Genomic DNA, 27405 nt, shown 5'->3' on the forward strand with positions numbered 1-27405 from the left:
CCACCCTCATGGGTACTTTTTAACTCGATATCCCGCACCACAACGGAGCTGAGGGATGCTACACGTGTGCCAGCAATAAGCGCAAGGAAAACTCTTGCTCTGAGCGCAAGGAAACACCTGGAGGACTGAAAAACAAGTCTTGGAAACAATTTCTGCGTGCTATCACCAACTGCTTGGTGCGGAGAGGATCTGAGCTTCCTCCCCCGTTGCTGCAGCACTCTCAGCTCGGTGAGAACAGACTGGTTTCCTCTTTGTTCCGAGGTCATTACTCGAAAGCTGACCTTTCTGGCCAGCGGTTTAGCTCTAGAGAAGGCAGCCTGGCTCGTAAAAACGTCCCTCTGAGCTGAGCTGGGATAAAAGCAGGACATTTTAACGAGCACATTATGCGCCAGCTTCTCTTTTTCTTACAGCTTCATTGAAACACGCTTGCTGTTGCAAATAGCCTTGAACGGGGGAGAAGTTCTGCTTTTCCCAGCAAGGTTTGATTTTAGACGCTCCCCGCAACATCCTGGGGCCTCTCTCAGAGCTCCCCCACTCCCACGAGGGATGGGGCAGAAAAGGAAACGGCAAAGAAGCAGAGGGAGGCCCCCGGAAAGTACCCTGAGCTCCCAGTGCCTGTGTGACTGGGCTAACTGGGGCAAGCTGGGTTTGCAGCTTCTCGAGCTTCATTTTGTGCCTTTCCTCAGCCCCTCGCAGGCTGTCACACACACGGGGAGCGTGCGTCTGCCAAAAGAGAGGGGGAAATTGCCTTCTGGAGGCACAGCGGGGTGCAGGAGGCAGCCGCCAGGGCTCTGCCTCATCCGGGACCGCGTGCAAGAGGCAGCATTTGGGGCCAGCTGATCCTCTCCAGGTCCCTCGTCCTGCTGCTCCCTCTTGTTTAGGTGATCAAAAATCCAGCACGAATTATTTGCTGGCGTGCAGACGCTGACAGTTCCACGCTCGTGGTCCCTCCCTGACGGGGAAAGCTCTCACGGAAACAAAAATCTTCATATTTTATCTCGTGAGAGGCCAAAACCCGAGCAGAGGCACCCGACTCCTCGCGTCCCCATGCCAAGGGGACGCCACACTCGAAAGGAGAAGGACGGAGCCATCACCTGACGTCTTTTTGGAGCTTTTTGCTCTCCTTGTAGTGCAGGAGCCACTTCCACCGTCCGCTCCCGTTCAGCTTCTCCAGCACCTTCACCACCTCCTTCAGCTGGCCTGGGGAGACAGCAAAAAGCCAGAGGGTGACTGAGGAGGAAACGAGCCCAGGAGCACGACCCCTGCTCAAAGCCAGGCACCACAGGGTGCTCAGGGCTTTGTCCAGGAGAGCTGCAAATATCTGCAGGGATTCAGCTTCACAACCTCTCTGGGATTCGGTCCCAGTGGCTGGAAACCCACCTGCTGCCAATTTTCCCCCCCAAATATCTCAGAGGGTGAGCGTGCAACCTGTCCCGTCACCGTGCATCTATCTCCAGGAGCGTGGCTGTTTTAACACCACGGAGGAGATGAAGGTAACAGCAGATGAAGATATCAGTCTTCTTTTTGCCCTCCCTTTATAGGCTGAGCATCCCATATGTCCCCAGCTCCAGCCCCTTTTGGTTTTGGTGCTTGCACCAGCACCTAAATATTTTGGACCCGCCATCCAGACAGGGTTTTGGACACTGATTAGAAGGGAACTATTAAAAAAATCCCATTAAAGCAGGAAGAGAGGATGTTTTTGGAAGCAGATGTCAGAAAACGAGCTGGGAACTGACCCTGAACATCTACACACAGGGGGTGGCAGCGAGACTCACCCGGTGTCACCGTTTCCAACACCTTGTCGTCGGACACCACGAAGCCACCGGTGTGGAAGAGCTCCTGGTAGGTGTGCACCGTGATGTCCTCGGGGCTGTCCACGCCGGCAAACGCCACGTTGGGGCAGTGCTTCAGGCTCAGCAAGCCGGGGACCTGCTCGAAGGCAGCCACACGTCAGCGCCAGCAGCTTCAGCCACGCGTGGAGCGCTCAATCCGCGTGGGGACAAGGTGAGGATCCAACCCTGTCCTCTGTCTGCGTCACCCCGATGCTCAGATCTCGACCCCAAAACTGTGGCTGTGATATGGGGAGCTGCAGGTGGCTCATTATTCCCTAGAGCTCACAAGCCAAAGCTCATCTGGGGTGCTCCGTTACCCTAAATAAGCTCAGCCCGGTTCATCTGAGCTGGGCTGCTCCAAGTGGTGTTGGGCAGTGATCAGAAAGGGAGCAGAAAAGCAGAATTGACTTGGTTTGTGATGTGAAAATAGCTGTTTTTAACAGATTTTTGAGAAGCACTACTCTTACCGTGTAAATAACAGCGTATTTCCAGGGAGTGACAACTGAATTTACAGGTATATTAAGTGCAAACTTTAAAAACCCGTAAAATGGATCCTGATATTCGTTGTTTCCAAGTTTTGGTTAGAAAAAAAAAATAAATAAAGCAGTCTCCGGTCTTACCTTGTGGATGTGTGAGGAAATGTCCTCGTTCCTGATCACCACCAGCAGCCGGTCGCTGTCCGGGCGTTTGGCGCTGCAGAAGCTGAGGGGTTCCATCTCCACGTGGCCGTCTTTCTTCAGCAGGGTCTGAGAAATTGGGGGAAAAAAAAAGATGAATTTTGTAGGTTTGAAGGTTTTGTACGAGGGATAGCTTCAGAGGTGCGGAAGAGCCGGGAGCTGGTAAGGACAGCAGGGGCTGCGACTGCTTGCAGAGGATGAAAAAGCAGAGAAAAAGCTCTCTGCACCTCCAGGATGTGCAGGGAAGAGGGCAAGGGGGAAAATATGGGGAAAGCAGGTGGGATACAAGCCGGCTGTGATGTGGGGTGTGAAATCAGGGCTTGAAGCCCTTTTTCTGCTCCACCTCACCCAGAGCCACCTCCTCCCCGCCCAGTTTTACCTTCACCCTTGCGAAGAAAGGCTCCTCTCCCGTCTCCACCAGGTAAAACATCCCCGGGCTCCCGCAGGCCCCCTTGGCCACGCTGCGCAGGCGGCCCCGCAGCGAGCCGCACAGCTCCGCCACCAAATCCCCGAATGCCTCCACGTGTGCCGAGCCCTTCCCTTTGTCCTCTCCTCCCGTCTCGACCCCGCTCAGCATCACCCCATCGAGCTGGGGGGACTCGCTGAGGATGGCCGAGACGACCCCCGGCGGCTCCTGCGGGGTTTTTTCGTATTTCAGCTTGCCGAGGTGGAAGGGAGCGGCGAGGTCTCGGTTTCGGGACCTCTCGTGCCACGGGGGGCAATGGGATGACGGGTCCCTGTGCGGTTGGGGACAGCCAAAACCATCCGGCCACGGGGTCGAGGGCAGGATGGTCACTTGCAGAGGGCTCCTGCTTCGTGGGGACGGAGGGAGGGGAGTTTCTTGCCCGGGGAACGTCTCGGAGGCCGCCTGGAGCGAGCGGTGCCGTGGGAAGATGCTCTCGGAGGTAGAAAGAGGAGGTTGCCCGCTCCTCAGGATCTGGTTTAGCTTATAGTAGAAGCGGAGGTGCTCCATGTCCAACGTGTGCTGGGTGATTTCCTCCCAGCCCCTCCACGGCCCCAGCAGGGCCCTCAGCAAATGCGACTGCCCCGCGCAAGGGCGGCGTCTCCTGGAGGGCCGCGCGTTCCCCCTCCTGCCCCGCTGGGTTTTTTTGGTGACCGTGAAGTTGAGGAAATCCTTGGAGACCCCCCGGCTGTCCGTGATATTGACGTAAGGTGGCACCTGCCTGCTGCTGGCCTCCTCCAGCCCGCTGCATCCACTGGGCTCGGCCCACCGGAGGTTTTCCTCCGAGCTCGGGGAGCCCCAGGCCTCGCTCAGCGAGGAGGAGGAGGAGTCGTGCTTAGTCCTTGCCCCCCTGGATGGGGTCAGAGGAGGGGAAATCGGTGCAAAGCACCCCCAGTGGGGAACGGGGATTGCTCCCTCTTCCCCCTCCAGCTCCGCATGATGAGGATCTGCGACCACGCTGGGCTCCTCGGCCTCGTACTCGCCCCGTGGTGGCACCAATCCTGCTGGCAAAGCCGCCGGGCTGGCACGAGGGATGCTGCTTCCTCCTTCAGAGTCCTCCTCGTGGCTTCCCAGCACGCCTGCTACCTGGATTTGGGGGGTGGCACACGTGTGGCAGGCTCCTGGGGGCTGCTGTCCCCCAAAGCAGGGTCTGGTGGCACCACAGGGAGCTGGATTCGCATCGGGGTGCACGCCGAGGACTGAGTCTGGCTCGGCGCCGTGCCAAATTGCTTCGGGGCTGTGTGGAGGAGAACAAGGAGCAGGTTCCACCTCACCAGGCATGAGGACACCCCGTGGAGAGCTCTCTGTTGGCTCCGTGCGGCACAGACCTGGGTCTTTTTTCACCTCTCCTACAAATCCAGGCTTTAAGGAGCTGGCTGCTGCTGGGATCTCGGCGGCCACGCTCAGCTCTGCGGCAGCTCCTGGCTCGCGGGGCTTCCCAGGGGGGCACAGGATTGCTCCCCGCTCATTTTGCCCGAAAAAGCAGCGAGGGGCACCCGCATCTGCACCCCAGGGAGGGTCCTGGACAAGGGGAGCAGCAGCTGAGGCCGTGCAGGCAGCCAGGGACGAGCTGTCTGGTTTGGAGTCCCCTGCCCAGGCCGTACAGTCGAAGGCGAAGCCGTGGCCGTCACCAGCTCCTGAGGGCTCCCCCAAAACATCGGGGTGGCTGGCAGGGGTGCTGCCACATTGCCCTTCCACCAAAGCCTTGTTCTGCTCTTGGTTTGATTCCTCAGAGCTCCCCGAAGCGAGCTCAGCACAAATTTCACCTCCACGCCCTCGGGGAAGGCAGCTTCTCCCTCCGGGGCTGCTCCTCCACGGAGCCTGGACGAGCGCCGCGGCCTCCCGGACCCCTGGAGCTGCCCCCGCAGCTGCTGCTCCGTCCAAAAACGCCCGGCAGGCAGAGCTGGAGCCAGGAGGGGATGAGCTTCGTGCCTGTCCCTGTGCCTCCATGCCAGCCGTGGCAGCAGCTTGGCTCCCAACGAGCAGCAGGCTTTCTGCAGAGGGCGCACGATCCTCGTTTTCCTGCTCCAAACCACCCCGCAGCGCCTCTCCGGCTCCAGAACCGGCTGTGGGGACACCAAGATGCGTGCTCAGAGCAGGTGGCACCGAGCTGCTGTCACCCACAGCGGCCGGGCTGGCTTCGTGTGCCAAAATGGTGCTGTTTTTTTCGGCACCTGGGGTGGCCAAAGCCCCCCAGGGCTCTTGAAGCACGCCGACGCTTGGGGCTGCATCGCCAGAGAGCCCCCGAGAGGCAGCCCCAGTCCCAAATAGGGCTGGCATCGATTTGCCCTCACGGGGAAGGGCTGAGGCAGCAGGGATGGGATCAGGACCCTCTCTGGGAACACCAAAATCCCTTGGGGATGCCAAATTCACCAGCTGCTGCTCCGTGTCGGCATCACCTCTTCCAGAAAATGCTAACCCAGAGGTCCCCACGCCCGTGCTGCCATGCCCAGAGCCCTCTTCCTCTGCTTCTCCCTCCTCCACTTCTTCCTCCTCAATTTCTGGATGTCCTGAGGGGTCTTGCGATGCCCTCTCTTCTCTGCCAAGCCCCTCGGGCTTTGCTCTGTTGGGATTTGCTTCTGAGGATGTGGAATGAGAGGCCTCACTCTCTGGCTGCTCTCCACGCCCGTGCGGCGTCCTCTGGGGAGCTGGGCTGAAATTCAGGGCTGGGTTGCGTGGTTTTTCCCTGCCCAGCACAGCTGGGGACGTGGAGGCATCGTTGGAGGGGTTGGGGGTGATGGAAGCATCCTTCTGTCCCTCCCGGGGCAGCTCCACCTGAAATAACACAAACCAGAGGTTAATCCTCAAGGGAGGCAACGGAGATGGATTATTTGAAACGCTCAGATGTCAGTGCAAGCACCCCAGCAGCATCTGCAGGGACAAGTTTGTCTCTAAAATAAGTCCAGGTGCTCTTTTGCTGCTCTAATTCTTTGGGATTTCTCCTCCTCGAGTCCCTCCCTTGGTCAGGGATAGATAACTCCTGTCAGAGCCCAGCTCAGTCCAGGAGGACATCCAAACTGGAAGCCTTTTTATGATAAAACTGTGTGTGTGTGCGTGGCTGTCACCTGGGGCAGCCAACTGTTGGGTGACTTCCCCGTGCCCTGCTTTGGGGACCCCCCTGCATGGTTCCAAAAGAGCCCACAAGCCCTCCTGCTCCGTTCCTCTCGCTCCCACGAGCACAAAAAGGGATCGTGGGCACCCCCCAGGCTCTTACCACAGCAACAATCGAGCCATCACACCCGTGCTCCTCCTCGGGAAGCTCCAGCTGCCTGCATTTCTCCACCAGGTTGCTCCGAGCAGCGCGGTCAGCGAGGGAAAGGCTCTCGGAGCTCGTGGAGGAAGGTTCCTCCTCCCCGGGGGGCAGCTCCCCTGAAGAAGACGACACCGTGCTGTCTGCAAGGCTCTCCTCTGGGCGAAAAACCCCCTGGCAGCGCGTGCTGGGATCCAGAGAGCTGCTAGGAGCCTGCTCAGGCTCTGACTGGGAGTCCACGGGGCACGGCTCCGACCCGAAACAATCCTCGCCGTCGTCGCTCAGCTCCAGGAAATCCCCGGTGCTGTTCAAGGAGACGAATTTCTTGGGGTTGCTGTGCTCCACCACCTTCCTGCGGCTGCTCAGCACCTTGCTGGGCTTGCTGTAGAACAGAGCCACCCACATGTGAAGTATCAGCTTCATCTCCTCCACGTCGTCGGGCAGCTCAGGGTCCCAGGGCCTGGAAGAGAAAAAGCAAACACAGCCTGAAAGGGGGAGCTGCAACCCTCATCCTCCCTCCTGCTGATGCAGGTCACTCATTTTCTGCGTCCCCAAGGTGCTGAGCCCCACTGAAGGAGGGTTTTGAGTGCCCAGCTGCGTCATGGATTGCTTGATGTGGTTTGCAACGGGTTGAAAAGAAGAGAAACAAGCACTCGATGTGGTTTGCAATGGGTTGAGAGGAGAAACAAGCACTTGGGTGCGTGTTGCTGGAAGTACCAAAGCCACAGGAAGCTTCAGCACAACACAATGCGGGTTTAGCACGGAGAAAAGGGCAATTATCTCGCAAAAACAACACAAAAAGAGCAAAGAAAACCCATTCTACAAGTGCTCCAGGTGTCTAGCAAGAGATATCCCCTGCAGGAGGTCTTCCAGGCTCACTCACCCGTGCAGGGCGCGGATCACCGTCTTCTCCAGCTCGTCGTTGGTGTACTTGCTGTCCGAGCTGAAGAGGTAGCCGGCCTCCCAGCGCCGCGTCACCTGCAGGGATTTCCCGCAGCTTTTCACGCTGTGGCTCTCGGCGAAATCCTCCTTCAGCCTGGGGGAGAGGAGGCAGCCCCGGCACCGCGCCGCCGTGGCCTCGGCGGGAGGCTGAGGGTGGGCGCTGCTCTGCTGGTGGCGGAAAGGCAGCACCTTGCCCACCAAGGGGCCCGCCCGCGCGCCCCTCGTCCCGTTTCTGGCAAGGGCAGGCCCAGAATACGAAGTGTTTTTGGGATACGGAGGTTTCTTCAGGTTTTCGGGCAGCAGCGAGGCGTAGGAGTGCTCAGAGGAGATGAAGGAGTGCTTGTTGGCCTCGGTGGCCTCCTGGGTCTCCCTGGGAAGCAAGGCGCGGGTTTTTGCGGGGTTGGGGTTGGGGTTGATCTTTTTAGCGGCAATCCCGGGGTTTTTCTCCCCGGGAAGGGGGTCTTTCAGGTCTGTTTTGGCAGCAGGAGGAAGCTTCAGGTTGGGTGACGCTTTGCCAGGCGAGGCAGCTCCCTTTGCCAGCTTGTCCACCCTGTGGTATTCGTGGTCGGAGGCAGCGCGGGAGGATTTCTGCTTGCGGAGGCCCTGCTGCTCCTTCGCGGGGTCACGGGGTGGGCTGCGGGGTGAGGAGATCGCCCCGCTGTCCCTGGGGATGAAGGAAGGAATACAAGAGCCCAGAGCCAGGTCAGCCAGCAAGTTGAGGGCGTGGGATTCGTAGTCGTTCCCCTTCGGATCAAAAAAATGGCTCGCAGAAGCACCTGGGTAGATCTCGCCCACCTGGCTCTCCGCCGCGGGGCTCTGCGAAGAAACCTCGCTGGGAACGGTGGCGAACGGCTCCTTCCCCTCTGTATTGAAATAAAAAAAAAGGGAATAAATGAAGGGCAAGCAGTTCTGCCTCGAGAAGGGCTTCGGAGCAGGCTTTCACAGCTAACAAATGGTGTTCAGACAGGGACCGTGGTGTCCGGCACATCGCAATTAATTAAAGGCCTTGTTTTGGCAGGAAAAAGCTGCCTCTCCAACACTGACTTTGCACACACAAAAATAACCCCAAAATAACCCCAAAACCTCTGTGGTCACGCCAGGCATGGCTGCTACGGCAGGATCCAGAGTTGGGATCCAGCTGATTTCAGGAATGGGGTTAATCCTCCTAAATAAATGGCCCGGGATCCAGGGGGAAGAAAATTTCCCTTTGTTTCTGTGCAGTTTGGGCAGTTACGAACAACCTGAGATGTTTTTAAGTGCTTCATTAATCTGTTTTTTTATTCCTTCATGCTTTCTTCTAGTCTGAATACTTGCACCCCTCACCACGGAAGAAACCCCGTGCTGTGTCTGCAATAACCCACACGGTTAAAACAAACCCCTCGGCCCTCTAAAAGACAGAAAAAAAAACCCCTCAACAGCATCACCTGCCCCTGAGCTGCCCCTCAGGGCACACGCAGAAACCTGGGGGCTCCCAGAGCACAGCAAGTAAACATTTCATTTAATTTTTGGTACTAAAAACACCCCTCACCCTGGCTCAAGGCTTGTGTTGGTAAAGCATGAAGTCATTAACCGAGGTTAACACCTTCTAAAAACCCATAAATTGAGTGTTTTTCACTGCTAACCGCTCTTATTTTGCATTTCTGGCAGCACCTGGCGTTCAGCCTTTTAGATTTAGGTACAGAAGTGTGGACAGAGCCCTCCGGGTGAATCAAACCCAGCTCAGGACCCATCCTGAAGCCCCTGGAGCACAGTGAGGAGCAGCACCCGACAGGCCCGCCGATGAAAACCGCCACGTATCAGGAAGTCTGACAGCAACGTGGCAATAAAAGAGCAAGAAAAGCAGACAAACAGAGCCAGGGTGGCGAAACCAGTCCTGAAAGCCTCCTGCTTCGCTGGGAAGAGGGAAAAAACCCAGACGCAGATCCGAGGAAGGACATCAAAGCTTGAGGTGTGAGAAAACGCGGCAAATTAACAAAAAACGACTGCTGCTCCACCATTTATCTTGGCACCGTAATACTGGCTCTCAGTTTAAAAGCAGACTCCCAGCCAGCACCTGCAGACGCTGCACTCTGGGACTATCCAACTCGGCCTCCTAAACCCACTGCAGTCTGTCTGCGAAAGGTGTGACAGTTTCATTTATTTTTTTTAAAGCAACTGGATTGAAAAATGGACTAAAAACCTGGGCAGGTGCTGGCCGTGAGCGGAGGTTTCGATGCCCTGACCTCACCCGTTTCAGAGCTCAGCAGCTAAAACCCAGCACTTTCCCTGAGCGGTTTGCCAAGGGTGCCAACTGAGATTAGAAAAGGGCTCCAAAAAAAATTTAGAAAAAGGAATTAAAATTAGAAAAATGGAGAAAAATCTGAAAACTTAGGAAAGGACTCAAACAAATTTGGTTCATGTGTGCTGGGAGGGTGTAACGGGAGCCTGCAGGCTGCTGGGCAGCAGCAGACCCCAACCCAGACCCTAATCCCTAAAGCCCTAAACTTTGTGAGGCCTTTTGGCTGCCGCTGCCCGTGCTGTTCCCTCCACCTGGGCACGACCTGCCCCGGGTGTTTGCTGGCTCTGCTTTTAAAGTAAACATTTCCGCAGGGAACAGCATTCTTACCGCTTTCTGCTGTTTTTTTGGCTGCCGGTTTCAGCGGGCTGCTCGCCACGCTTTTCATCACCTTACTCTTCAGCGGCTTTGCGCTGGTCTCAGCAGCAGGAACCTTTTTCACGTCCGAGTTCTTCAGCGTTTTCGGCCTCTTGGTTTCCAAGCCAGGGCTGTCGGGGGCCGAGGTTTCCTTCTGGGCAGGTTCAGGCTGCGTATTGTGCACAAATTCTGCAGACAGGACCTCTGCACCTGGGGCGAGGAAAAGGGAGGGCAGTTCTTTTCGTTTGGGACAGGCTCAGATTAAAAAAACAACAATCACAAGATATTCAGTTGAAAAATGTGGAAAGACTGCTCTAGAAGTGACCAGCAGCAGCAGAATGGTCTTCATCAACTCGATTTATGCTCCTGATCCAACGGGTTACTGATGCAAATGATCAGAAAGCCCCGCTGCTGTGCACCCCCTGGGCATCCCCACCCATCTCCAGAGATCCAGAGATCGCTGGGTGTGATCCACCACCTGAATTTTCACTGAAATCCCCCTCTTTTTCTTTCCAGGCTGAACCAGGGAGCACGGAGACACTGCTACAGATCTATGACACAGCACTTACCTCTTTTCCTTCTGTGTGGAAACTCTAAATTGGCTAATTTCAGCATGGGCTCGCTCGAGCTGGCCGTAAGCCCCGTTTTTTTTGGAAAGGAGAAGGTGATTTTCTTCTTGGTCGCTTTCCTGTCCCTGCTGCTGTCCCCCCCAGAATGTATTTGCATCTTGAGGGGTGACCATTTCTTCCCGGTGCTGGTCCCAGCGGTTTGGCTGGATTTCCTCTTGTTCTGCTGCATCCAAAGCTCGCTGCCTGAGCTAACGTCTTTCGGGGCCACTTCGCCACTCCAGCCCAGCCCCACAATAGTGGGCTTTGGGTTTTCGCCTTCGAGTTTGACTTCTGCTGGTACAGGAGGAGCCGGGTCCGGTGGCAGAGCCAAAGGGCAGTCCCCTTTACGAGCAGCCTCCGAGCTGCAGCAAAGAGAAGGAGCAGCACCAGCCAAACACCCTAAGGCAGCCGACAATTCCAGCGTGTAGCTGCTGGGATCGGAGAGATAATGCTGCAGCTGGCAGAAAGACTGCTCCGAGCTTTTTGTCGAGGATTTAGTGCATTCATCCTTGGCTGATGGCAGGTGAGAAGGACAGGGAACGTCGCCGTTTTGGCCCGAGGTGTGCTGTGCGTTTTGCTCCAGCTTTGCATACTCCTGGAAGTGCTGTTTGATCCGCACGTCGGTGCTGAGCGCGTCCCCCCGGGGAGAAGTGGTGGCTTTCTGCAAGGCATAGCGAAGCCCGGGCAAAACCGAGGCTATTTTTAAGGAGACGTCGCTCCCTCGCCTTTCATCTTTCGGATCGTGCTCTTCAGCTGGGAAAGGAAAAGAAAAAGAATTTTCACTCGTCTTACAAAAGGATTAAACCCCCCCCGAGTCACCTCACCATTAGATGCTAAGAGAACGCTGGCCCCAGGGACAACGTCCTGCTTTGAGAGGTGATTGTCGCTGCTGAAGGTAAAAAAAAAATGGCATGTGGGAGTCAAAAAGGAATTAAATGAAGAGGAAAGACTCCTCTTGTATCCACTAGCCCTATTTGCAGAAAATCACAGCGAGATCATACGCAGCAGACTCATCCCCTCGCTCTAGCAATTTTAGGACAGTCAGAGCTCTGAAAACGCTTTCTTTCTTTAAACTTGCATAAATTCAGGCTTGCCCACGCTGAGTGTTTAGACTACCACCGTTTTCAGACCACTCATGGGGTTTTTCCTGCTCAAATGCAACCCCCAGCAGCTCCATCCCTACCTGCTGCCAGCGTGGGCGGATGCAGAGCACACGAAGTTGCAGAGTTCGTGCTCTGGAGCGGGATGGGGAAAGGCAAGAAGCAGACTGAGGGATAGTATGAACACCCAGGGGATTTTATACAGCTGGAGGAGGCCTGGTCCTACTGAAAGGAGCTGCCTGTCACTGATCTCAGCAGGAGCAACGTCCTACCACATACGGTGTGTGGTATCATCCACGCTTTGGGTTTAGATCTCACCAGGATGGACAGGAACGAGACCCACGGCTTGAAGGAGCCCAGGCTGGTGGATGGCTCAGTGGGAATGGGTCCTGCTTGGCACAATGATGGCACAGAACCACCAAATATTACGGATTGGAAGGGACCTTGAAAGATCACCTAGCCCAATCCCCCTGCTGGAGCAGGAACTCCTCGATCAGGTCACCCAGGAATGCATCGAGGCAGGTTTTGGATGTCTCCAGAGAAGGAGACTCCACAAGCCCCCTGGGCAGCCTGTCCCAGTGCTCTCAGCCTCACCGTGAAGAAATTTCACCCTATGAACACCTCCCATGTTCCAGCTTGTCCCTTGTCTCTTGTCCTATCATTAGGAGAGCCTGGCTCCGTCCTCCTGACACTTGCCCTTTCCATATTTATAAATATTCACAAGATCACTCCTTAGTTTCTTTTCCTCCAAACTAAAGAGACCCAGTTCCCTCGGCCTTTCCTCGGAAGGGAGATGCTCCACTCCCTTAACCAGCCTCATGGCTCTGTGCTGGGCTCTTTTCCTGCGTCCCCTTAGCACCCAAAAACGCCCAGAGAGCCTTTTGGTGGCCTGCCTTCCCTGCACAAGCAAGATTTGTCCAGCTTCACCCTCTGCGAGGCTGCAGACGGTCTGATTCTTGTCTGATTCTTTGCATTGCAGGCTCGGCCCGTGTGTGTCACCACTCAGAGCTTCCTTTTGGCTTCAGGGCCAGGCTGCCAGCCCCAGCATCTTTCCTTGTCACATCCCTTCCCAACTAGCCATGCCTGGAGGAACCTGGCTTTTTTTTCCCTTCCTCAGACGTGTGGTTTTCTGCTGCTGCCTGGTGCTGGCACTGCTGCTCCTCCTTACCGGCAAGCCCGGGTGTCCCTGTGAGCCTGCCTCCTCCTCTGGCTCGGGGACGCTGCGGCACGCCGGGCTCGTTACGCCCGCCCTACATTCCTGCCGAGCTGTCTGGACAGGAAGAAAAACGCCTTCCGAGGCTGCTCCTTCCAAAATGGGAAACATTATTCAAGCCAAGTGGCTTCAAACGCGTCTGTACTTCACCTCCTTTTCTCTTCGCGTCCTCCTGCTGTCTTCGGTCACCGTCTCCTTCTGTCCCCCAGACCCTGACGTATTTATCTTCAGAGAAAGGAGAAGCCACGAAGCAGAACTGTTTATAATCCCGGCGAGGAGAGCTCTTGGTCCCGGAGGAGAGCCACGGCTGGCTGGGGTTACGCCACTCGCGTAGGAAGAAACGGGACAGCACGTGCGGGAGCGCTGCTGGCACCGGAGGGAAAACATCTGGAAGCCATCAGAGCTCAGACTGTGTCACGTAAAAACACGGAGCATTTTGCTCGACGTTATCCTCTCCCCCTGCCTCTTCACTTGGCTGCCAGCTGCTCCCTGGCTGCCCACACTTTGCCTCCTCTTCGGCATCAACGTGAACCCCGGGCAATGTCTGCTACAGCCCCTGAGCTTCCCACCAAGCAGCCACTTGTGCCCTCTCTGCTTCAGGATGCTCCTGTTTAACCAAACCCCTCTGCTCTGGTATTTTCTCCTCTCCCTGCTGCAGGGATCGATATCTGAGTGGTCAGTTCCCATTTTCAGTCTTATCTCCACGTGTTTTCCCCCTTGGCCTCACCAAACTTTATGCCCTCGCTTCAGGCATCACAGCAAAAACCTTCCTGATCCCAGGCCTGTCCCGGTAGTTTGGATTTTCAGGCTGCCTCTGGATATCCCTGTCTCTCTCCTCTACCTAAAAAAAGAAATGAGAAAGGCTGCCAGGCTAACACAGCCACCAGCAGCCTGCCCTTAAAGCCTCACAGACTGAATTCAGGCCTCAAAGACATTTGCAGCTCACACTGCCAAGTTACCATCGCGTCTTCACAAGACTTACAAGCCCACTTCGTGTGCGGATCCTGAAGGAGAAAGTTTATAGCTGCAGGTTAAACCCCAAAAAGGACAAAGCAATCCGTGTTCTGAAGTGCTGGCAGCCTCTCTTGACGTTTCTGCTGATTTTTATCTTCCGGGGAGGGGAGTTGGGAATGTCCTGTCCAGCTCCACTGGCAACGCCAGTCATCGCACACCCGGGCAGACTGAAATACCAGGGTGTGCTGGCATGTGCGGTCTCTTGGCTTGTCCCTGGGATGACTCAACAAAAAGCAAGCCAGAAGTTACACAGAGCAAAAGGCCCCTGTTTATATCCTGCTCGGGGATCTGCAAGGCCAGGAGGATTCCTGTTGAAGCGCATGAAGTGAGAGGTGTGCAGATGAAGCCGTCCGGGCCAGCTGGGCAGTCACTTTATGTCCACGAGAGGAAACTGGAGAGCGAATATTTCCACAAAACCAAAAGATCCAGAGAAAATGCAAATGCCACGGATGCTGAAACTCATTCTAATTTGGAGATTTGTGTTCAAACTGGGTCATCTTGAGCTGTGCCTCATCTTGATGGCAGCAAAGCACCGTGGCTCTGCCCGACAGCATCTCCCTGCTTCCCTCAAATGCCCTGAAGGGAGCAAATCCCCTTCCCTGCCCCTCTTCCCCCTGCCAGCAGTGACACAGAGCCTGTTGCATTTGTTATCTCAGCAGAGAACGATTCACTTATATTTTAGGCTTTTTTCCCACTGGTTTAGCAAAACACATCACCTCCACGCAGGGTCCAGCAAATGCCGTGATGTTTTACCCCCTTATATGACACAGTGCAGGGAGCAGATGCTGCTGAAAACCAACTCAGAGGAAGAAAAGCAATTGTTTTTCACTCAAGAATCGCAGAAAAGCAATTATTTTTCACTATTTTTGCCCCTCCTGTGAAGGGGCAAGGATGTGCAGAAGGGTCAAAGCACGGAGACCTGGTTTACATCGGCTTAAAAATGAAGTATGGCTGAACAGATGGGACTCATCTCCTCTTTTAACACCCTTTGCACTGAAGCTGTAGGTGGTGTTGAGCTGAGAAATCAGCTTTTCCAGAGGAACACGTCTGCTAGAACCCTCAACTGAAGATCCTGCACCCAAAATGTAGCATCTGAAGCCAGCCAAGAGAACCTCCCTACCTCTCAGGCACACTGCTCGGGACGAGGTGAACAGAAACAGGGCCAGGAGGCTGACAGGCTCCTTGGGGTCGAATCCTGTGAAGTAAAGCGACAGGTTTTGTTTAAAAAACACACAAAAGTGCCCATCCTCTACACTAGGGCAGGTTATTTAAGCCCAAGTGTTGGCTCCTAGGTGGCCGTGCATTACCATCATCCCGTGCCAACGCGGAGGAGGTCAGGAGGATAAGAACTCCTTGATCTTGTAAATATTTGATGATCGCCTGGAACAAACAAAACAGAGTTAGAGCAGCCTCTCCCTGCCCTCCTAAGCACACTTCATGTCACTCAGCGCCGCTGTCAACAAGCCCCGAGTGCTGGTGAACGTGTGCCAACAGCACCAGCTCAACCCTTGCCGAGGACACCGCCGTGCCACTTGAGTCACCGGGACTTGGAGCCCAAAATATTCCATTTAAGGCTGTTATTCATCCCAAAGTCCTCCCATCTGTTACTTAAAACAACAGAAATGCTTAGCCAAACCGACTGCTAGGAACAATTAACGAGCAAGGTTAATAATTTTAGCCCCTTTCGGTTCAAAAGTCCCTGGGCATCTCAGCCACGAAGACTTCTCAGCAGCGCGAGGGGAGGGCTTTCCCAGAAGGGGAAGCAAAGCTGGACACGAGCGTCTGAGTCCGCAGCCAACAGCTCCAGGCACGAGCCCGAGTGAGTTCAGTCCCTGCAGCCTGCTTATTAGCAGCAGCAGCATCAATAAATGTTAAAAAAATCAAAAAGCTGAGCCTAAGAGACCGCCGTGCCTCTGTCTCAGGAGTGGATGACCACATGTCTAAAAAGATCCGTGGGCTTCTCGAGGCTTTTCTGGGATTTGGGTGTTGCCTAATACCTCGGAGCTGGGCTCGGGCTGCCTTTTCTTCCATGAGGACACCCATTTGGATCTCTTTCTGCCGTTCAGACATGTCTTTTAAGGGGAACTTCCAGGACATGAGTAACTCCGGGGCTCCTAATGCTCGGAGAAAGCTCGCTGATCCCATTCAGCACACGCAGACATAACGGAGGATTGGACTGGAGCCCAGCCCACATGACAACGGAGCAGCTTTGGAAATGCTGAATAATTTCAGCGTGATATTTGCTCCTCAGAACGGTAGCTCCTTGCTTCAAACCGTCTCAAGCCAGCCGAGCAGGGCGGATAAAAGCCAAGATGTCACCTAGCTCAATGAAACTGCCATCGTTTCTCACCAGCGGGGTGATTTTCAGGCACACGAGGGAAAAAGGCAAGCCACGAGTCAGCAGCTGCCTGACACAGAGCTGAGAGAAGTCACCCTCCACCCAGAGGAGTGCAGCTGGCCTCGAGCAACCCTGCTCGTTCCCAGCTACTCTTTCATTTTCACTTGCAAGCCAGATGCCAGTGCTCCTGCTGCTTTCAGCACCCAAGCTCCTCACGGCTGCATCTCAACCACCTCATCTTCCCCAGCTCCTCCAGAGTCCAGCTCTGCGAGGCTTGGCAGAAATGAGGAGAAAAGGAGCACGGACAAGGTTACGACCTTGCAGATGCTGGGAACCCCGAGCAGTGCAGCATCAGGTGAACTTCAGCGTGGGTGCCACAACCAGGTGCCCATCTGATGCCACCAGCACGAGAAGGGACATTTACCTCGTCTACGCTATCTCCTTCTTCATTTCTCCTGTTGTCACCAATAAAAGGCAGTCTCATCAAGGATTTATGGAGGCTGAGAGCCTTTCCTGCAAACACTTGCTCTGGTATGGCAGAAGCACGCTGGTGGGCAGCTCTTCAGCAGTGCCTCACAGCACCAGCCCTTCCAGGCAGCTCGTGGAGTGCTGCCAGCTTACGCTGAGGGGAGGATGTGCCCAGCCAGTTGTATGTTTTCAGCTGGGAATTTACAACCCTGAACCTACAGGCAGGGTCAGATGGGACAGCGCAAACAGCAGCAGCAAAGCCAAACCCCAAGCACGAATCCCAGCAGTGCTGAGCTCCTCGGGGGTGATGCTCAGCCCCGGGAGTCAAAAGGAGACACGAAGATTGTGCTGTGAGCAGGAAAACCCCAGTGTGCTGGAATAACTCTTATCAGGTCTTATTGTGCAAGCAGCCTTCAGCAACAACAGATGGGAAATTCTCTGTTAAAGCAGAAATAAATCTCAATATCTTCAGAAGCTCCCGAGGCTTCAGCAGCGTAGCTGTGAGGAGCTGAGTGGGGACTATTTTTCAGTCAAGAAAAAAAAGGAAGAAAGGCAGGCACGTGGCAGCTTATGTCTTTTGCTTAGTAATTCTCATTCTAGCACGGAAAGCTCCCACTTTCTTAATATCTAAGATCCCCTTGCAGTCCTTGTCCACTATGGAAATGCAAAGACAAGCCAATAAACCAGTCTCATCTGGCACAAAGACACTCAAAGAGGTCTGCCTGCTACATTTCTGCTCACCCCAGAAATCAGGTCCCAGCTCATAGGGAGCAATCTTCAGTTAGCAGAAAGACTAAATTAGGTTGGAGAATAACTAAGCATGAAAATAATACTTAAAGCAGAGAAATTTGTTCCATTTTGCATTATTTCAGAATCTTTGAATAATGCTACCAAAGATTCAGAAGAATATTTAAAAGAGTATTCTCCTGCCAGAATGAAAACGTTTTAAAATACTTACCAAGTCCCTTTTCTTTAGATTTTCTAATAATTGATTCATTTTATGTTGATCCTTATTTGCTATTTCCACTTCATATAGACTGAAGTAAACGCCCTGGAAGCAGACTGCAGACAAAAGAGAGAGAACTTCACGTAGGATGTCTCTTACATCAACTCCAAACAACCAAGCACTCCCCTACCAGGAAGGTGGGGGTGCAACTGATGGAAGCACTGGTTTTGTTTCGTATTTTTTAAAAAAGAAAAGCGAAAAACAAACCTGTTATCAAGATTTCCTAATATAAGACATATGCATTGATATTATAGTGAGTTTCCTCTTCAACCCTTGGTTCATAGGAGATGTTTCCTATCCTAGCTCTGCAGCTACAAAAAGCAATTTGAGTGATGCTGCAGGAGGTGCTGGGTCAGACCCCGAGAGGTGGAATGTCCCTCACCTCACTGGGAAATCACGTTAGAAATTCTGTTTTCCTGCAAATCCTAACTGCAAACATCCCCTGCAAACGCTGGCGGGTTTTACACTCACCTTCATTCTCAATGTAATTTCTTTTCCCAAACGCAGCTTCTGGCAGCTTTTTCTTCAAGTCAGACAGCCCCATGACGTGGTTAATGTCCAGGTTGGGAGGCCTGTGGGGAGAAAGCAGCGGGGCTCACGTCCAGAAAAGGCTCTCAGGATTAAGCCCTGTCACTGTGAACCACTCCAAACACTGATATCGGTGCCCTGCTACTGGCTGTTCCAAGTTGTTACCTGCTGGATGGCCCCTGACTAATGAAGATTTTAAATACCTCCCCTTTTTTGAATGCCACTTACCTCAATAATTTATTTGCCACCGTGCCAATCTGTAAACACAATTGGCTAACTTTATTTGCACTGTCAGGAAGCCCACTTCTCACAAGGAGAAATAATCCCCAGCAGGGGTAATTGTTTCAGAATAAACATGCCCAAACTGTTAACATAACAAAGTGGTGACAAAACGCAGCTGTTTCCAGCTGCTGTAAGAAGCCTGATCTCGTGTCCTCCTCCAGCTGCTACTGTGTGTGTGACACCACACTGCTGGCTGCCCCAAATCCCTTCCTGACACTGATAATTCCCCCGACTGTGTGTAAGGTAATTTGGCACAGCTGCAAGAAGCTGTTGATCAACAAAAGGATGGGGCAACAGACACAAAATTGGCTTTTCTGGTACATGGATACCCAGGTGCTGGAAGCCAACCTGCCTGCTAAAGACCCAAATATAATCCCAAAAGGGTCAGTAAGAGTGGTTGGAACGCTGCACACCCCAAATATTGCACAGAAAGAAGAGGAAAGAGCAACTTACAGCTGTGCTGGGATCGTGGAGCTGTACGGGGTCCTCAGGGCAATGTTGCACAAGAGCTGGCCCCGGATGGAGAGCTGCCCCCTCCACGGGCAATAAAATGCTACTGGCAGAAGAGAGAACGGCTCAGAAAAAGCAGGAAAAAGAGGAGGGCGAACAGATAAAGGCACATTTATCAAACAAATCCAGCTGCCAGATGTCCTTACCTTTGTGGTTAGGCTCAGGTCTAGAGAAAAGGGAGAAAAAGAAGAATATTTAGCAATGGGAAGGGGAAAAACAGCCCACACAAATAGTGTTTTGGAAGGACAGCAAGCTGCTTACAGGCTCTCTCTAGCTAAGACGGGCATCTCCTTTGGCTCTCTGTACTGGCAGGTGATGACTATGTAGGGGCAGATCTGCCTGGGGCGCTCCGCAGCGCTGCCGTCGGACACTTCATACACGTAATACTAGGGGGAGAAGGGAAACAGATGAAAATACGTGGTGCAGAAGGAGCAAAGGCAGCTCAGCCAACGCTGTGCTCCCCTGCTGCCTGCAGGCGAGCTGTCTGCACAGCCCTTCTGCTCCAAACCCCATACCTGGCTCTGCTCGAAGGCCTGGCAGGGGCTGGCCTTTGACGGGACGATGTTCTTGCTCACGGCGACGTGGCAGTCGTAGCCGGGAGAGGGGCAGGTGTAGCTGGTTGTGTAATTCTCAGACACCACCTTCACCTTCCCCTGGGTAAGCAAATGTAATAGTAATTTAAAGAAGAATACACAAAAGCGTTTGCAGAGACGTATTTTGAAGGACCCCCGAATCATCTTCTTCCCTAAACAGCAGTGCTCGCGTCTTGAGGGGGCTGTGGGTGTTTGAATCCTTCCAAACAGGAGGGGATGACTTGTCTGAGCTTGGTTTGGCACACAAACCAGCTCCAATGAGAGCCAAGAGGAGCAAGGTGCTTTCACAGCCTGCTACGGAGAGCAGGAGCCAGTGGGGAAGTGAGAAAGGGGCCCTGCGCCAGCCCCATGGAGGAAGGGAGTCCCTCCTTAAGGAGGAACTTGAGCTTCAAACTGTCTCAAACTGTAAAAATGCATGAAAGTTTGGGGGAAAAAGTGACCCTAGTGGAAATTTCTGATCGCAGGGGTGGCATTTGGAAGGTTTTCTGCATCCCTGAGCCACCAGCCAAGCCCAGCCTGATGTCTTGCTTTCCAGTCTGGCGCATCCCATGGTCAAAAATCCCAAAGAGCTCTCCACAGAGCTGACTTTTACACCCTACCCCACCACACTGACGGGCACCAACGTGTCCTTAAAAACTACCTGCATCGTACACCGATTTAGGAAAACCACTCCACGTAAAAGAAAAAGTTGTGTTTTACCTTAATTAGCTTGCAGATGACAATGTAGCCTGATTTCCCATGGTACCAGGGTCTTGGAAGAAGACAGTCGGCGTACTTGGATATATACACCCCTGTGAAACCAAAGCAGTGCAAGATAGCATGAACGGTCTGTCGAGAAATGCTGAGTGCTGAAAAACCTGTCAAGAGGAAGCTCCTGTGAAGAGGATTCTCTGAAGAGCCAGCGCTGCAAACCTCATTGGACTCTGCTGCCATAAAAAGGGTGAAACTCTTCTTGACTCTCTTCCTATTTTGCCTGCTGGTGTGGAACAGCATTTTATGTTTCAGGGTCAGCTCTGGGAAAGGAGTGAGCAGTTCACTCGGGTTTCTTTTGGGACAAGAGCCCGGTTAGTTTCAGTTTTGTCTGCAACACGTGAGAGTGCATGAAAAAGTACCAAGCAAGGGGTTGTGTCTCCTAGGAAGATGTGAAAAAGGGCTTCTATATTTGCAGACAAGATGGGTGTTGAAGTACTTTGGGGGAATATGGGGACGAGCCAGGGCTGTGAAGGGCTTTGGCACATCATGATCTGCTCTGGTTATTAACAGGACTGCTGGCAAAAGCTCAGCACAGCGGTTCTGAAGAGCAAACCGGTGTGCAGAGCTGCCAAAAAGTCACTTTGGTGACAAAAAGGTGGTTATTAACACAGGAAAAAAAAGCCTGAAATGGAGAGCAGAAGAGACAATACACTTGCTGGGGAAGATCCTCATCTGGTTGAGGGGTCAGAAGGAAAACACTGCTCCTTCCTTGATCCAAACAAATGCAATTTGGATCAAATGCAAATTTCTTTCTGGTAAGAAACACGTGTGGCTCTGTGGGTCTTTGCAGCAAATAGCAAGGCAGTACCAGGAGTTTTATCTGGGCTTTTGGTTTTGTTTTTAAAGGAGATTATGTCTCCAGAAAAGTGAACTGAATGGAAAATCTTACCTTTCGCTGGATCACCAAGCATGGAAATAGAGCTGCTGTTAACTCGGAGGCCCGTCTGACACACTTCTTTGGCCTTCAAAAGAAGAAACAGCCTCTTTTACTGCCTGTTTGCAAAGGTAAGGGGCACAGCCACCTAAATCTGCAGTACAACAGTCAGCAGAATACTTGCAGCAGGCACGTACGTGCTGCAAGTCAATTATAAATCACTGCAGAGCCAAAACACATGCAGCATAAACACTCCTAAACGCAACAACCACCGAAACCAACAGGAAGAAAATGTGTCATTTTGGGTGTGAAATGCTGAGTGTGCTTCTAAAGGACTGCTCCAACAACCTCCGTGGAAACAGAAGCGTTTTCTGCATCCGTGGGGCGAGGGAAAAGCTTCAGAAAACCTGGAGAAAATCCAGCATCTCCAGAAAAGGGTGCAAGCATACGGCTGGACTTTGCACTTTCTTTATGTGCACAGGAAATTTGTTGAAAGATAACCACAATGGGGTTGGCATGAACGGCAAGGATACTTTCTGCTCCGTGCTTACACACGCATGGGGCACAATTGCTGCCTTGGGAGTGCCTCGCCCACTGTGGTTTAATCCAAACGGATTTCTTAAAGCACACAAAGACCAAATTTACATTGACCAAAGAGTGACAACAGGAGCAGCCAGTTTGAACTCATGGTGGGTGAGAAATTAAGGCAAATTGGTCAAACTGCCCTCGGCCTCTTTATAAGCAACATGGAGAACTTATCTCATCTAATATCTGCCTCCTAAAAGCCAAGTGCTGCCTTCTGTCACAGAAATGTTTTTCTCTTCTAATTGTGTGTGGAAGGTTTTCACCTGCCCGTACTTGACTGTAAACTCACTGGAACAAAGGAAGACTTCTTATAGCTCCCTGCAGAGGGCAAAGGAGACCTCAAACAGTGATCAACTGGAGAGTCTGAAAACAGGATCCATCAATAAACCTCCCAGGTGCTGCTTCAGAACCTGCTTTGGAATATTTATGCAGCAGCAACTGCGCAGGTAACCAGGGTGTGAAAAGCCAGGACACTTTGTCGACAGAGCTGCTGGGCTTTTGTGGGAAGGAGCCCATGTACAGGCACTTGGCATCGACCTTCTGAGCTGAGTAAACATTTTAGGTTACCTCTTCTTCATTGTCAAACAGGAGAAATGCAAAGGTCTCCTCCAGCTCCTCCTGGCTGTAGCCGGCGGCTTCCTTTGCTTGGACAAAAGCTTTGAGCTGCAGAAAACACAACAACAACATCTGGTTCTAGTCCATTCGTGCCAGAGCCAAGTGACTGAGCAGTGAGAGAAGGTGTGCTGCCCACAGACCTCCAACTGCATGGGCATCCCCTTCCCCAGGCACACGCACACCCCATATCCCACAAGAACCCCAATCCGTACAGCTCTCTGACTCTATTTTGTCCCCAGAAGAATATTTAATATCATCCAAGAGAGAGCAGGCACATCCAGCCTCGCAGCATCCCGCTGTGGCACAAAGGTGATCGTGGCTGTGTGCATCCCAAGAAAATCCATCTTTATTCTCCTCGCCCCTCTCACCAAGCTGCTCGGGAGCTTTTCAAGCATCACATTTAGTGGCCAGCTGCAGCCATCAGAGGACAAATCAACCATGGATACCTACACGAGGGGGAATGCTTGGAGATGTTTTTCTAGCCTGGGAAGCCTGAATTATTTGATCAGAGAGCAGATGCTGTCGTGTAGCTACAGCTCAGAGGGTTTGGCTCCAGCCAGATCACAAATTACTCTGGTTTTTGTCTGATGATTAAAGCAGCACACGTTCCCAGTGCTGGCAACAAATAGAAAGCTGTGTCCGTGATGGTTTTGGGCTTTGCTAAAAGAAGTTGTGGAAGGATGTTGTTTTTTTTAATGGGATTATAAGATAAGAAAACAATAGTCTTATCACTGCTTTTGCTTATTTTGACTTCAGAACTCACAACAACTGACTTGCTTCCTGATTCCCCAGCTTTTCAGCCAGTGAATTCCCTGGATCTAAGCAGCCAAGATCTCTAAGCTCTATTTAATTCACGACAACAAGCAGACGGGTCAGCTCCTGCCTTCAGAGAATACAGCTCATCTTCCACGCCAATGGCAACGAGACTGGAGGGATGAAGGCATTTAAAAGCGGTTCCACAAATGACCCCAGACAGCTGGAAGAGGGATATTTGGGGTTAAACCTGGTGCCTGCAGAGGTACGAGGGCAGAAATACCATGTGGGCATCTGCCTTGCTGTGAAATCAGGGCTAAACGTGACGTGCAGTGCTGTTAAAGCCCTGCTACCAGGCATCACAGCTGCATTTCAACCAGCTCCACGAGCTCCTGAAGTTGGCTGAATCGACCTCTGTTCCTGATCAGACTGGGAAGGAAGGAGGAGAAGAAAGCAAAGCAAAGGCTCTCCCCAGTCAGGAACTACAAACGGGGCTCTGCAAGGCAGGCAGATGAGCCACACGCTACAGAGGAAAGACAGATGTGCCAATAAACCAAAATTTACAGCCCCTACAGCCCCCCAGTTGGGGCCCCAAAGAAACGCCACCGTTTCCTGAGCTTCCAGCTCTCCCAGGGGTCTCACCTCGTTCAGAAAAACAGCGTTTTCCACCAGAATTGCTTGGCTGTACTGAAACCCATCCTGAGACGTCGAATCCAAGTAGCAGCTTTGCAGCACTGAAACCGCTGTCTGCAGCAGGGAACTCGACTCTTGTGACTCCGGATGAAAACCTTGGGGAAGGAAAAGCCAAATATTAATCCTGGTCGTTCCCAGATGGGTGCGGGGCCTCAGCAGAGCCGGGTGGCAGCTGGCTGTGACTCCCAGCACGCTGATTTAACAAGCCCAGATCTCCACGGAGCTGATCTATCAGCTCTGAGGCTCCCACTGGGACGTCTCCAGCAGCTCCCCTCCAACCACGCAGCCCCCAGGTCTTGCTCTGAAAGCAAAATTCACCCTCAGCCAGGAGGAAAAGGGGCTGCCTGTTGGCTCACGAGCTCTTAAACGTTCTTTCTTTGCAACAGAAAAAAAAAGGGAAATTGTTAACAACTGCCAAAGAAGCAAAACCTGCTGGCAAATTAACTTTACAACCAATGAGCAAGGTCAGAGTTGTTTTTTTTTCTTGTGCTAAAAAGTTGCTTAGATTTGTGGCGAGCTCCTGCAGGCTGCGAGAGCTGACGTCTGCACACAGCTGCTCCGTGGCCAGGTTGGTTTCTTGGGGTTATGGGTTTTGCTCTAAAGGTCTTAATGAACGTGGTTTGCAGTGCCACGAGGGCAAAACCTCCTGCACAGCCCCATCACGCAGAGCCCAACCTCTCCCCGCGTATCTCCTAAGGAAAACATCCCAATAAAACACCTCCCAACAGCAGCCCACCAAGAAGAGATCCCAAAGCAGTCACCAAATGAAACACGCAGGCAGAGACAAAGGAAAGCCCTGCAATATTTACGCTCCTGCTGCTGCTAACATCCAAATATCAATTACAGCAGCCGTGGAGAAACACAGAAAATCCTGGGCTCGGTCCCTGTTGCAGATTTACAAAGCTTTACTGCTGGTGATGATTCACGACCTACGGGATTTGAAATCTCGAGCCGAGCTTGCAACACAGACACGCTGGAAAAGCTGATTGCTTACGACCCCGGGAACTTAAAAAAAAATATAAAAGCAATCATTTGTGAGAAGCGTGGAACCTCCAGACCTCGCACCAAGGTTTGGCGTGCTGGCTGCTTTTTAAGAAAAACCTCCCAGCATTTTTGAAGACAAACAGGTAAGGTCCCACTTCAACCTCCAGAGCAGAAAGGCCCACGAGGAGGATAGCATCAGCTGTTGCCTTGCGGCCTCTTCGGGGTTTTAATCCTATATTTAAAGGGTTGGTTGTCATCTTTCCCTCCCCTCAACTTAAATAAGTAAATAAGAGAGAAGTATTTAGAGAAATAACAAGATTTGTGACACACGTGAATTACTCAGGGTCAATAAAGGATTTTTTTAAAAGGGGCAGAGGAAAATATCAGCTAGAACTGTGTGCATCCAGACCATCCTCAGCAAGTCTGAACTACTGGGTGTGACAGGAGACAGTCAAATTTTTAGCAAACTAAAAATGTGGACATGGCAAAAGGTGGGGGGAAACGTTATAAAAACGTGTCCAGAAATACAACACAACTGGGCTCTCAGGGCAAAAAAATAAAAGATGAAGAGGTCTTGCAGACCTCTGCCGGTATTATTTTCAATCTTTGAGCCCAACGAGGATGGGAAGGGGTACGTTTGCTCATCTTTTTCCTTGCTTGCCTCTTGTTTTGCTTTGTCTCTGACTCCCTCTTGCATCCCCTCAATCTCAAGGCAGCAATCAGCGAGTTCAGCCTCCCCCAGGTAAATCAGAGTGGGGAATTACATCCCAGCTCTGCACAAACACAAAACCCCTTTCTGCCTCTGCCCCCAAGAAACATTTGTGTCCAGAGCCATGTCCCGAGCTGCAGAAGGGCGACCAACCTGTCCTCAGCATCTTCTCCAGCCTAACCAAGCCCGGCTCCCTCGATTGCTCCTCTTGGCCCCAAAACACCAGGTTGCAACCGGTGCCATTTAATCCCGTGGCTCCTGCTCTGAGCACCTCGCTCCTCGGGCCGTGGTGCTCCGCTCCTCCCGCTGACAGTGCCGGGCAACGCCGCGTCCTCGGCAGCTCTGGGGAAAGACTGAGATGGGAAGAGGATGAGAAAAGTCTTGGCTGAACCCCGCTGTGAGTTTCCATACAGACACCGAGCTGACCAGGCAGCTCCCGGGGTTAAAAACCGCTTCAGGAGTGGAACATCGAGGGTTTGTGGTGCTAAATCAGCAAAAGCATCGGGTGTTCTCGCGGGGGTGAAAGCGAAAGGATTTCTAAAAAGCCTGAGAAGCTCTGGGAAATGCAACATAAGCAGCAGTTTTGCAGGTTGTAAGTCAAACATTTTGCTCCTCCTGTTCCCTGCGAGTTTAAGTTCGGCTGCTGCGTAAAATTGAAAGTCCAGGAATCCCCCCCCCAAAAAAAAGTTGATGCAAAAATAACATAAATAAACGAGATGAAACAATCACAGAGCGTGGCACCGAGTCCAGCAGCTCGCTGTTGACCCCCACCTTCCCTTTCAGACTCAAGAAGCTCCTTCAGATCTGTTCCCACCCCAAAAAAGACTCTTTTTGCCCCCCAAGAAAGCCCTACAGAACCCTGACATGGCCAGGCTGAGTGCGCGGCACTGAATGGGTGAAAATGAAAGTGCCTGAAGGAGAAGCAAAAGTGAAAGCGGCCGCCTTCCCTCCCAGTAGCTTGCACGTGCCACCACCCGGCATCCTCCGGGGGCCGGGGACGGCACAGACACGTGGGGAAACGGATGGATGGAGAAACCCAGCACGGCCAGGTCCTGCTGAACCCACGCTGGGTGTTATCCGGGCCCTGAAATCCTCAGGAAGGGCTTCGCAGCCTGTCCTGGTGGTCAGGATCTCTTCCTTCTTCATTTCCCGTCCTGCTTTTGCTGCTCCCACTCCAAAGCCGCTGGATTTTACTTTCTCATCAACCCCAGCACGTGATAATTAATTGCCGCGGCGATTACACGAACTGTCCCTTTCCATCCAGCCTCATAAAATACCTGCCCGATCAGCTCTTTACCTGCAAACTCCTTTCAGCGACAGCCTGCACAGCCCAACATTTATAATGAACCTTGCTTCGTTAGTGCCGAAGATGCTCGACTCAGCCCAAGGCCAAAATTGGGCCAAATTACGCCAGAAATGGTGCATTTGCAAACCGATCACCCGAGGCAGACCCCAGAGGCATATTTGAGAGGCTTATTTGAGCCTCTCGGGGTTTTCTTGCATTTGAATGCGGGTTCTGCAAAGCCTTCCAGCCTCAAAATATGCCAGCCAAGCGCCTCGTTCCTGCTCCTCCTGCTGTTATCGGCCACTTTTCCAGCTTTACTGCTTCCCAGCGCCTTTTTCTGTTGCTTTCTTGCTTTTTTCCTTCCCGTTCTTTCTGTCTTAAGATGCAGGCAACTCTTCTAACCTCGTATTTTTAGGGATTTTACTGAGCAGAGCTGCCTGAACCTGCCTCGTGGGAACGGAGGGGCTCCAATAACCAGCTGCCCTTTCTGAAGGTCTCACCACAGACGGGTTAAAAAATCCCATCAGATCTGTGGGAGAGAAAAATAATCTATGAAATACTGATTCCAGCTCTTCCTCGGGAAGTCCCCGAGGCACAAACCTTTGGCAGGGAGCATGAGTGCTCAAAAGGAGTGCTGGATGGCCGTCTCCTTGATATATTTTTACTAAATTCGTGGCTCCTGGAGTCAGGGCATTGGC

General features: G+C 52.7%; 1 protein-coding gene across 4 annotated transcripts in view; it reads right to left on the reverse strand.

Moving 5' to 3' along the window:
* The window catches only part of TASOR2 (transcription activation suppressor family member 2), a 32901-nt gene that overhangs the window by 1838 nt on the left and 3658 nt on the right, over positions 1-27405 (reverse strand). For 3 of the 4 annotated variants that reach the window (XM_072039883.1, XM_072039978.1, XM_072039917.1), the window contains exons 2-22: positions 25576-25775; positions 23679-23824; positions 22236-22331; positions 21099-21171; positions 20156-20247; positions 19379-19516; positions 19125-19249; positions 19010-19029; positions 18807-18909; positions 18015-18115; positions 17496-17599; positions 15039-15111; positions 14852-14926; positions 10366-11157; positions 9770-10006; positions 7106-8027; positions 6187-6682; positions 2889-5747; positions 2453-2578; positions 1776-1929; positions 1095-1200 (exon numbers count right to left, since the gene is read on the reverse strand). In XM_072039883.1, coding sequence (XP_071895984.1) covers positions 1095-1200; positions 1776-1929; positions 2453-2578; positions 2889-5747; positions 6187-6682; positions 7106-8027; positions 9770-10006; positions 10366-11157; positions 14852-14926; positions 15039-15111; positions 17496-17599; positions 18015-18115; positions 18807-18909; positions 19010-19029; positions 19125-19249; positions 19379-19516; positions 20156-20247; positions 21099-21171; positions 22236-22331; positions 23679-23824; positions 25576-25775 — 7038 coding nt within the window. The remainder of the gene's footprint in view (positions 1-1094; positions 1201-1775; positions 1930-2452; positions 2579-2888; positions 5748-6186; positions 6683-7105; positions 8028-9769; positions 10007-10365; positions 11158-14851; positions 14927-15038; positions 15112-17495; positions 17600-18014; positions 18116-18806; positions 18910-19009; positions 19030-19124; positions 19250-19378; positions 19517-20155; positions 20248-21098; positions 21172-22235; positions 22332-23678; positions 23825-25575; positions 25776-27405) is intronic. The other variant, XM_072039955.1, reaches the window with a different exon arrangement.

This window comes from Anas platyrhynchos, chromosome 1 (assembly GCF_047663525.1).
Source record: "Anas platyrhynchos isolate ZD024472 breed Pekin duck chromosome 1, IASCAAS_PekinDuck_T2T, whole genome shotgun sequence".
NCBI lineage: Eukaryota > Metazoa > Chordata > Aves > Anseriformes > Anatidae > Anas > Anas platyrhynchos.